Raw genomic sequence first — 12,034 nt, forward strand, 5'->3', positions numbered from 1 at the left:
TTCATTTAAAAACTGCATTTTGTGTTTACTTTTGTTATCTTTGACTAATGTTTAAATTTGTTTGATGATCTGAAACATTTAAGTGCGGAAAACATGCAAAAAAGTAAGAAATCAGGAAGGGGGCAAACACTTTTTCACACCACTGTATATATATATATATATATATGTGCATAGATAGATACACAGACAGACACATACGTACACATATTTTCTTTTGGTTGTCATCAACACCTTTAAAGAGCAAAGTACAAGACCTTGTGTTGCGTTGGAGGAGAAACGGGGAGAAACTTAAACAGAGCTAGTCGTACCTCATGACTCAACATATTACCCTGGCAACTCTGTTATTACAGAGGAATCTGAGCAAAAATGTATTCTTTTAGTTTAGTTTTACCCTCAGCAAAGGCTGTAAAAACAGACCCTATATGCTATGCAGTAATCTGTAGATCTTTTTTTTTTTATTATTACCAACATAATAACATCAGATAAAAGATAATGAAATAGTTGTGGTAACACTTGAAATATATACAAGAAAGATGGATTCAGGGAAACACTTAATTTATAAACACAAGGAACTCAATATTTACATTCAATATTTTACAAGACTGTAGACGACCTGATGAGGCTTGTCTTCCCACAAATCCCCATCCCAAAGGACCTGGCATCCCAGTATGAGAGACCCTCAAAGGAGGAAGTGGTTGCCTTACATGTCTCTCACTTCAGCCGAGGGGCAGCATGAGGGCCAACGCAGTGACCAGCCGGAGCAGGAAACTCGTGGCGTATCTGTGGTACAACACAGGACGGGATGGACGCCTGAATGGAAAGAATTGGACACTATTAGTGTTGCAGATAAAACGCTACTGTGTTTACATTTATATATCTATCTACTGTATGTTATTTAGTAAGTTTTTTGTAGTTTTTGTTTTTTAACATTTGCTAAAAATAAAGTTCTTTTGACAAAAGACTTATTTGTCTTTTCTTTATAAGTGGGTTTTTTGGTATAATGAAATCTGATCATAGATAAGCCTGCTTAGACAAAAAAAAAAGGAGTTATGCTTTACACCACGTCATATAACAGATGAGTTCTGCTGTTGGTGTTTACATGTTATGTAACCACATCATATAACAGCTGAGTGCTGCCAATGGTGTTTCCACATTATGTAGTAATTGACTTTATTGTTAGAAACCTTTTGTACTCTGCTGCAGACGTTTCCAACTTCATTCAGTCAGAGAACAGACATACAGTTGTTACCATAACGTCAGATAACTTACAGTTATCATGTTAAAGCTGAAATATAAGACGCCTACAAAATAAAAACTTACCACTGAGGAGAAACGTCTGGCTCCAGTGTTCGTCGCACAGCCGCTTCGGAGTCTATTGCCTTGTGTTTCTTCACTCAAATTGATGAGGGCGAACAGCCGACATTGTTAGCTCAGCCTCTGTTGTTGTTTTGTGCCATCCTTCGGAGGTGAAGTCTGATAAGGTAAGGGGCGTGACGTTTCCAACACACGCTCTAAGTGTTGCACCAATCACAACAGACTGATCGTGCTGACCAATCAGAGCAGACTGGGCTGCTGAGGAGGCAGGACATAAGCCCAAATACAGCTCAGACACAGGTGCTGCAGCAGTAAGCAGTACAAGACATATAATGTGTGTTTTGAACATTAAAGCACATAAATCTATTCCAATCGAGCCCAATATTACATATTTATATCAATTTGACCCTGAAAAAAGCATAATAGGTCTCCTTTAAGAAAGAATCACTGATATTGCTTTACCCAGACTTTAAGAACCCCATTTTAGTAAAAAACCGCAACTCCTGCTTTACAACAAAAACAGCACAAAGTTTTAAAAATCAAGGGAATTTCTCTGGCATTTCTGATTTTTTGCTGTTATCAACAATGTATCAAACTGTGACACCACTGTATCATATTGAACGAAACCATGAATTTTATGAACCAAAAGCTTGTCAGTGGAACTTGAAATATTATTCACAGCCTTGACATTATTTCTCTTTGGTTTCTCTTAGCTTTAAGCTAAGCGTTTCATCAAAAAATGTAAATACTGTACATGTCTTCTGTGTCATTTTAGACACTTTTCCCCAAATTTCAGCCAGACAGGTTTATCTTGGAAACTTGGATGACAAGCATTTAAACTAAAGTTATGTGGCTTTGAGCAGCGTTTGGCTGCACAGTGAGACTTTGAACTGACTGACCTACTGACAGGTCAATAGGTGTAAGAGATTACCCACAGTGACTGATGAGACAGGAGCTAAACATAATACTTAGCGGCACTTCTGCAGAGTGCTGCTGTTAACATGGAGAGTCTCTACCAGGCCACACTGCTGTAATTCAATCTGCCTCTCAGTTCATTACACTGAATAGTCTAATAAACATGAAACCTATCAATAAGTCCAAAAAATATAGATAGATTTACCAGGCCGCCACACGTGCTCATCGATGCCAGAGAATCAGTGTGGTTGATGATGGAGCCGAAGTAAAAGCAGAGAGGGTTCATAGACAAGCGGCTCACAGCTGCGCTCTGGTCCCTGCGTCTCTCCTCCACCACGAAGTCCCCCGAGAGAAAGGTACTGCCCCTTGTCAGATTTAAATACAGGTTCCTTCCGAAAGCCGGCAGTGACAGAATAATGTTATCAGGGTCAGAGTGTCCTCCCCCCGGGGCGACCAGGGAGCGCTGACCGCGGCGCCGTAGTATGTGGACACTGGAGGACAGGTGCGCCTCCTGCCCGGACAGCAGCTTGGGAACCACTTCATCTGTCTCCAGCTCATATTGGTCTGTGGGAAAGGACAGTTTCCATCAAAAACCGGCCACAGTTGGCATTACTAGCCTTCTGTCCTGATTCGGTGAACTGACTGAACTGCTTTCATGCTCCGTGGCTCCCGAAGCCACGTTCAACTTCACAGCTCAACTAGTAATTTACAAAAATCTGCAGTGATTCCTCATTGTAGTCGCGGTCAGTGGAAGCTAATCTTACAACAATTTATACAGGAGGAAACGTTAGTCTACTTCCTCAAATAGATCTTTGGTAGCCTCACACATTCAGGTGTAAAACTGAGGAGACCGATTGCTGTAGTTGACCTATATTTAAGACACAGGCGTATACAGGAAAGAGCGTAGGCTATACATAAAGAGTTCGAAGTCGGTAGCATACTTACCACCCAATCCGATGCAGAGCAGAAACAGGAGCATATGAGTCATACAGCTGTTGTGCATGTTAAAGCGAAGCAGGGCAGAATATATGGAAGAAGTGGGTAGTTTGATTGGAAGTGGACTGAAACGCTTCGCAAAGCACTATGCGGACGACGCAGTTTTTCCGAAGCTTTGAGAAGTTGTTGATTTTCTGCAAAAAGCTGCCGTCTCTCCGGCGCAGGGCACGCCTACAAAGCTCGGGCCGGCCTCTACTGATGTCAGATGGGTACCATTAAACCCTGACAGAAATCCCGACATTCTCATTGGTCAGTAAAGCTGTCTGTCACTGTTGGAGGTTGAAACCCTACACGTGGTTTCAAGTAGAGAAAGTGCAGAGAATTTTGTGTGTGTGTGTGTGTGTGTGTGTGTGTGTGTGTGTGTGTGTGTGTGTGTGTGTGTGTGCGTGCGTGCGTGCGTGCGTGTGTGTGTTGGCAATTATAACCTCACTTTTCTGGCAACAATCACAAGAATTTCTTAGCTGTGACATCTAAACACTGTCAATTTTGTAGAAGTTCCAGTGGTGTAGCGGAATGGTTACTACTAAGTAGATGGGTAAGTTATCAAGGAGGAAGTGGGTATACCCCCATATTCCTATGGCGTTTTGGTTGATAGATGGGTATACTGTAAACAGTCAGAAAAAGAGATGGCGTACACCCTCCACTACATTCTCTCTCAGGCCACCTCCACTGTCAGGACAGGAAATGCATGGGATACATTTCAAAATAAAATCGCGAATGCACTTACGGTCGAATCCTTTTCCTGACAAATGCATTAATTAGTAAACAATATGACGTAAAATCTATCAATTCCTTGTCTATAGTATATATAGTTTATATTTATATAGTAAACTTTTGATTTTGTTTTGTTTGTTGTTTTTGTTCTGTGTTTTCCTTTTATGCTGTGCATGAGCCCCAACGTGGGCATTTTGATTTATTCTGTCCAAATCTAGGACAAAAAGCCATCCATAACCTGTATTAATTAAAAGAAAAAAATAAAGCTTTTGATTCGGACAATTAAAGCATTAGCCTTTGTCTTTTGCAAAACACTTCTCATTAATGATTGTATGTAGACTAATATACACTGCACTGCGTAATTTTACAACTTAGTCATTACGAAAAACAAACGGTGGGTGATGTGATTCTGGGCTCAATTGTCTATTTATAGCCTACTATAAAGCTGAGGACCTTGAAAAGAGAAGATCAAATAGTTGATCAATGAAAACAATGGAGGGCAGGAATAACTGGTCAGTGCACAAATTTTCTTTAAGTTATTACTCATATTCATAAGCCAACATCTCATAAGATGTCATAAGTCTATACATTATTTTATTGTGTACGATACAGTATACAGTACTTTGCTGCCACTGTATTTAGTGAAAACCATGTGTTTATACCTGTTATTAAAGTGATTCATGTTTGGACATTGTTGTAACTCCACATTCAGACTGTTCCATAGTCTCACCCCAGCAGTTGATAAAGACAGTCTTTTCTTTGATGTGCAAATTTTTGGAGTTTTGAAGTTTAATCCCCCCCTTAAATTATACCCACCCTCTCTTTCCTGAAATATTTCCTGTATGTTATGTGGTAGAAGATTATTTCTTGCTTTATACATGAATACTGCTGTTTGATATTGCACCACGTCATAAAGTTTAACTATTTTAGATTTTATAAATAATGAATTGGTGTGTTCCCGAAATCCGACATTGTGAATTATTCTAATAGCTCGTTTTTTTGTAGACTGAGTAGTGGCTGTAAAGAACTTATGTATGAGTTTCCCCAAACCTCTGTGCAATAATTCAAATACGGTAATACTAGTGAGCAGTACAGAATGTGGAGTGACCTGTGGTTCAGAAAATGCTTTGCCTTGCCTAGGACTGAGATGCTTCTAGACAGTTTTGTGTGGATATGTTTGATGTGAGGTTTCCAGCAAATTTTATCATCTATAATCACCCCAAGGAATTTGATTTTGTGTACCCTTTCTATACTAACACCCTCTATATGCACCCGTGCTTGATTGTTGATTCTTCTGTTTCCAAATACCATTATTTTTGTTTTACTCAAGTTTAGTGAAAGCTTGTTTATGTCAAACCATATTTTTATTTTGTTTAGTTCTGATGTGATTAAGTCCAAAAGTTGCTGCAAATTCTCACCACACCCCAGTATATTTGTGTCATCAGCAAACAATATAAATTTCAATAGCTGTGATGTCCTGCATATGTCATTTATGTACATGATGAATAGTTTTGGTCCTGGCACTGATGCCTGAGGTACACCACACACAATGTCCAAACACGATGACTGAGATTCCCCCATCTTCACAAACTGTTTTCTGTTTTTTAAATAGTTTCTGACCCACTCTGATGCCACACCCCTAATTCCATAACGTTCCAATTTATTGATAAGTATTTCATGATTTATGGTGTCAAATGCTTTTTTTAAATCAATGAACACTCCAACTGCATATTTCTTATTGTCAATGGTGTTTGTGATTTCTTCAATGAGTTCTGTTAGAGCTAGAGAAGTTAACCGGTTTGACCTGAATCCATACTGACTGTCTGAGAGTAATTTGTGTGTATCTATGAAACTGTCTAATCTGTTGTTGAAGAGTTTTTCTAGAATTTTTGAAAATTGTGGGAGAAGAGAAACATGCCTGTAGTTTGTGAAGATGTGCTTATCTCCAGTTTTGTACAATGGGATGACTTTGGCTATTTTCATGCTGTCAGGAAATTGACCAGTTTGGAAAGACAAATTGAAAATGTGGTTTAGCGGTTTGGATATCCCATCTATTACCATTCTGACTAGTTTGGTATCAGTGTCATTATAATCAGTGGATACTTTATTTTTGCATTTCTTGACAATGTCTATAATCTCTTTTTCTTCTACCGGTTTGAGATACATTGAACTTGGGTTTATTGCTATAAGAGTATCACTATTGTTGTTCACTGGAGCTGGAATTGTTTTAGCTAAATTGGGTCCTACATTTACAAAAAAGTGATTGAAGTTTTTGACCACCTCATCCATGTTATTGATCTCCCTGTCATTATCAATAAAGTAGCTTGGATATTTAGATTGTTTTGAGCCATTTCTAATTATGCCATTTAATATATTCCATATTCCCTTGATATCCTTCTTATTCTTGTCTAGTAGTGTATTATAATATTCCCTCTTACAGATTCTCATGATGTTGGTTAACTTGTTTTTGTATATCTTATACTTATCTTCTGCTTCTTTGGTTCTATGTTTAACAAATTCTCTGTATAGTGTATTTTTTTTTATTGCAGGCATTCTGTAAACCCTTGGTGATCCACTGCTTATCTCTATACTTTTGTTTTCTGTAGTAACGTTTAATTGGACAATTTTTATCATATAACTGTTTGAATATTCTTAAAAATTCATCATAAGCTTTGTCAGTATCCACTTCATTATGCACTGATTCCCAGTTCTGAGCTAATAGATCATTTTTTAAAGCAATCATGGCCTCGTCCGTCCTAACCCGTCTGTAATGTGGTTTATTGTCCTGCTGAAGGTGGTCGCTGATGTCACTTATTAATAGCCCGCTTACTGTATCATTATCAATGTCATTTGTAAATATATTGTCAATTAATGTAGCACTATGAGAAGTTAACCGGCTTGGTTTGGTGATTTTGGGATGTAGACCAATGCTGTACAGCGTGTTGATGAATTGTTCTGTCTTTATATTATTATTGGGATTTAGTAAGTCAATATTGAAGTCACCACAGACAAACATAACTTTATGGCTCGTTTTAGAAAAGTGTTCCTCCATCCAGTTTTTAAATATATCAATATCAGATCCTGGTGTTCTGTATATGCAACACACAATGAGATTTTTCTTTTTTTCCACACATATTTCTATTGTGACACACTGTGAACATTATCCACCACTGTTGACAGTTTTTCCACCGCCTTATAATTGCAGCTCATATCAACAAACAAGGCTACACCACCACCGTTTTTGTTTTTTCTGTTCATACAAATCAAATCATATCCTTCAATTTCACAGTCCATGCCTTTTTCATTGTTGAACCAAGTTTCAGATATTGCAATTATATTGAATGGCCGTGTGAAGTGACTTAAATAATCTTTAATGTTGTAGAAATTGGCATATAAACTTCTGCTGTTAAAGTGGATTATTGAAAGTTTGTTTTCAGTATTAACTGTGTTGTTGAACTGTTCGTCTGTATAGTAGTGGCAGTTGTTGACATTCAGGAAAAAATTGTTTTCTTGATCAATGTCCATTTCAATATCATGTGGCTGGTGTTCAGTGTATTGAAGAGTGTTTATCTCCAGGTGATCAAGTTCATCAATCCTTTGTAATATATGATTGGCTACGGGATGTGTATGTGTTGTGTTTATAGTCATATGAGAGTTTTAAGGTTCAGCATACAGTGGTCGGAGATTAATTTTTCTAGGTAGTTTTTGGTGTACTGGTGTGGGGATGAATAATCAGTTTGTCATGTCGCAGATAGGCAATATCTCCTCTGGCTCTGGCAGCTCTCAACTCTGGCAACAGCTCCTTCCTCTTTCTTCTTACTGACTCAGTGTAGTCCTCGTTAATGTAAATTTTGGTTCCTTTAAGAGATTTGGTGCGTTGCAGTATGGTTGTTCTGTCCTTGTACCTGAGGAACTTCACAACAATGGGCCTTGGTCTATCGCCTCCAGGTTTCCCTGAGCGATGGGCTCTCTCCATCTCGATCTCTTGCCGAAGTTGTAGCTTTTCGGCTAGGACCCTCTTGATTTTCTCCTCCGTCTCAGCCCAGGTTTCCCCGGGTGATTCCTCGATCCCATCAATCACCAAGTTGCTTCTTCTGGATTGTCCCTCCAGATACTCCAGTTTATCTTCAGTAGCCAGCAGACTTTCACAGACTTTAAACACATCTGACTGCACTCGTCAGACAGATACACGTACACACGCAGTCGGGCGAGCCGTTGTGAAGCACCCGACCCTCCTAGGGGTTAACCCGGCATGTAGTTATGGGACACCGATCAAACAAAGCCACACGAGCAAGCAACAGCCAGCAACCGTCAACCTGGTAAATCAACCACACATGAGACAATTAGCACTTACCTCAGTGAAGTCGACCGCGGAGAGGAGCGGCTAGCAGCTAGCCGGCGAGTTAGCAGTACAGCTCCCAGAGCCAGCAGCACAGAAGAAAGTGCAAACTTCCCCTGAACCACCGGCCGGTAAGGAGAGTATAGCGACTCAAGCCGGCAAGATCAAACCGGGGGACACCAAAGCAGATCTGCAGTGTTACCCAAAACAACAGCCAGGGCTTCCCACACAGGTAGGCAACAGGTAGCAAACACAACCAAACACAGCACGAGCAGCTACTACCCCAACTCTTGATATCTACAGTATAATCCAAGTGAATTATTAAGTGATCAATGAGAAAAATATAAAAAACACACCAAGTCACAACATGATCAAATGTTCTGTAGCCCTTTATTCTCAAACAAAATAAACTCACTCATCTGTGTGACATTCACAATAGGCCAAATAATTTATTTGGTCCATTATTTCTTCGCAGAATTTCTACATGTCCTCAATGTTGTAAAATGTGAACTTGAATGGCTCCAGGATTGCTTCCTTTTCATGCTCATCTACTTCTTCTTTCCACACCCTGCCATATTGCAGAGCAGCCTGTTCCTCCTCTCCCACTCACAGAACATCAGGCAGGTCCACTTTGGCAGAGAACAGTCGCTTGTTGGCCTCAACCCACTCTGCTGCATGTCTGCAATCATGAAGAATGCGATCTTCAACTGAGTCCTATGGAAAAGACAGAAAGAAAGATGTCTGTACCATAGCTGCTGCACCAACAGTATCTGACCAATAGATACTGTGAAAAAGCTTACCCCTTCCACTGGTGTGTCCACATCGGCAGGTCTGACTGAGACCTCAGCCTGCTGCTCTTCTTCCTGAAAATATATAGATAAGCAAAATGATCAGTTGTAATATTCAAAACACAAGCTCCAAAAAGAAAAAAAAGAAAAGATCCCATCAGTGCCCTCCTCTAATATGTCCACCTAGACATATTAGAGAGCTCAACAAATGTTAATTTTCCAATCCAATCATGCATTATCTAGACACTGTTTATTTTTAAATTGCAGACAGCAGGTCTGACCTTAACTTGTCAGTGGCATATTCTGTAAAGCAACCCCACAATTGCAGTACAATTGGAAAAAAGATTGGGAAAAAAAAATAGGGAAATGGAAATGCTGGTTTCCGACCTGAAACAAAAGAAAAACTTAGATGGGACTCAAACAAAATTAAAATCTGACCTCAGTAATGTCATCCACTTTCCTTTTCATCAGCCTAAACACTGGTGGCACCTCACCTCGCAGGAGAGCTTTTGATGCATCTGTCCAGTGGGCAAACAGCTTTCCATGGCTCAAAAAATGATTGAACAATAGAAATAAATAAATAAAAATTTCTTGTAACAACTTCAAGTCAATCAAATATCAAAATCTTTGCGGTCTCACCTTCCAAGGTCAAAATATTCCATAAGGATGATACACCACCACTGTCGCAAAAGTGGCATGTCCATCTGAAAAATGAAGATCAACAAAAAAACAAAACTCACACTATATGTCATAATAAATGTTTTGTTGTTGTAATTTTGAGCTTACTTTGATTGCATGAATCAACTTACCATAGAAAAGTCATAGGGAGCATCCAGTGTGGTGTAAAGGGCATTCTAGGAATAAATCATACTAAATTTAATGCTGATATCTTTAACGCACACAGAATTACACCAGACAAATAATGTCTACTACCATCAACATGAAGATGCCACGGTCAATCCCGTATGGTTGTCGTGAATTGGTAATCCAGTTGCCAGGATTTAGTGACTGGGAAAGGTTTCTAAAAGACAGTTGCATTAAAGATAAATAATAGTCATTAAAATTATCAATATGGCTCTTTTCATGAACATGTGTCACTGGTTCCGATTCGGGACAGACCATTTTCATGCATCCCTTTCCATGCAGTCACACTCCACACATCATTTCAACAGGCTTTTTATGGTGCCATATTTCATAAAATTGAGTCAAGAGACTCAATTTTATGAAATATGTTAATGTTGGTAGGTCATCATGTTAAATCTGTAAAAGTAATATAAAATTTATAACCATGATTTGATACACAAACTACAATTATACTTATGTTGCACCATAAAAAGGCTGTCACACAGATCTGAACATGATCTGGTTAAAAAACAAAAAACGGAACTCTTTAGAACAGCTTTGGAACATGAACTCCAAAAAGCACACACAAAAAAGTTTTTGTTAGTGACCTCAGCAGTCCCCTCATCTCTTTATCACCAAATCCTAGGAGTCAAGAAAGACTATTTCTCTCGGTGTTGGTTTCAAAACCTGTAATTGTAGTTAGTGACATTTGAACTCAACATTGTGTGGGGAACAACAACAGTACTGTAATAGAAAATGAAGATACTTTTGTTAACATTTGATACAAATTTTCCGTGACATGCAAACCACCTGTTAGAGGAAGCATCACTACTTACTGAGAGCAGGAAATGCCCAGGTTTCCAAACAGGAATGACAATGGCATCTCTGATTGAAGCATCATTCTAATACAAAGGAAAAGTTCAAAAGCAAACTGGTAAAATACACAAGAAATACACACACGCCACATGCCCCCCCTCTCTTCCTCTACGCCCCCTCACCGCTATCAAGACCTCACTACCGCCCCCAACAGGCCACTGCATACACTGCACACTACCTCCTCTTCCTCTCACTCTAATATTCCTTGCATACCTGTCACTATTCATGATGCCATTCATGTTAGAATTACCACCAGGGTAAATAAGGTTTCTAATAAGAATAAGAGTAACCGCTTAAACTTGTTGGCACCTGTAAAGCAATCTAGTGCCCCCTGCCAGCCGCTACAGAAAGGAATTAAGGCTGCACTGCTCAACGTAAGGTCCTTAGCAAACAGATCTCTCCTGATTAATGATCTTATCACTCAGCATAAGATGGACTTACTCCTCCTCACAGAGACCTGGCTTAATAGAAACAATAGTGCAGTCGGTCTGCTAGAATCTGCTCCCCCTAATTTTCAAATTCATTGATACTCCAAGAGAAAATAAAAAAGGCGGAGGAGTTGCCATTCTTTTTTCTGATAGTCTGGAGTGCAAAAAAGTGAGCCTTGGAATGTTCTCCTCATTTGAATATTTTGCTGCTGTACTAAAAAGCACACCCAATCTATTGCTTCTTGTTATATATAGACCGCCAAAATACTCTGCTGATTTCCTTGAGGAATTTGCAGAACTACTGTCTATTGTTTCTACGAATTATGACCGCTCGTCCATAGCAGGAGATTTTAATATTCATATAGATGTTGAGAATGACAGCCTCGCTAAAGGATTTCTCAACCTTCTTGACAATTTCGGCCTATGTCAACATGTATCCGGGCCTACTCATGTCCGTGGCCACACCCTATATCTTGTCATGACAAGAGGCTTAGATGCATCATTTACAAAGGCCATCGACGTCGCAATGTCAGACCACTCATGCATTTTTTTGGGGCTCAATCTCCTCTTAGATATATCCAATAAATTTAAACTCATTAAGAAACGCTTTATGGTGAAAGTACTAGCTCTAGGTTTATAGAAATCATGTTGTCCTCTCCCAGTCTCTTGCCTGCCCCATTAGACAACCTCCTACATGCCTTTGTCACTAAGACCACAGTCATATTAGACACTATTGCACCTGTTAAAACCAAGTTAATGTCTGGTAAAGAAAGAGCTCCGTGGAGAAACACTGCCTCTGTCTCAGCACTAAAAAGAGTGCC

The 12,034-nt window shown here is 39.4% G+C and overlaps 1 protein-coding gene across 1 annotated transcript in view; it reads right to left on the reverse strand.

Annotated features, from left to right (window-relative positions):
- The window catches only part of adamts17 (ADAM metallopeptidase with thrombospondin type 1 motif, 17), a 487,878-nt gene extending 484,487 nt beyond the window's left edge, over positions 1-3,391 (reverse strand). Inside the window, exons 1-2 of the mRNA XM_050041105.1 lie at positions 3,175-3,391; positions 2,435-2,793 (exon numbers count right to left, since the gene is read on the reverse strand). Of these exons, the coding sequence (XP_049897062.1) occupies positions 2,435-2,793; positions 3,175-3,232 (417 nt within the window). The 5' untranslated portion in view covers positions 3,233-3,391. The remainder of the gene's footprint in view (positions 1-2,434; positions 2,794-3,174) is intronic.
- Between the last annotated feature and the right edge of the window lie 8,643 nt (positions 3,392-12,034).

Source organism: Epinephelus moara, chromosome 1 (genome assembly GCF_006386435.1).
Source record: "Epinephelus moara isolate mb chromosome 1, YSFRI_EMoa_1.0, whole genome shotgun sequence".
In the NCBI taxonomy this organism is placed as follows: Eukaryota; Metazoa; Chordata; class Actinopteri; order Perciformes; family Serranidae; genus Epinephelus; species Epinephelus moara.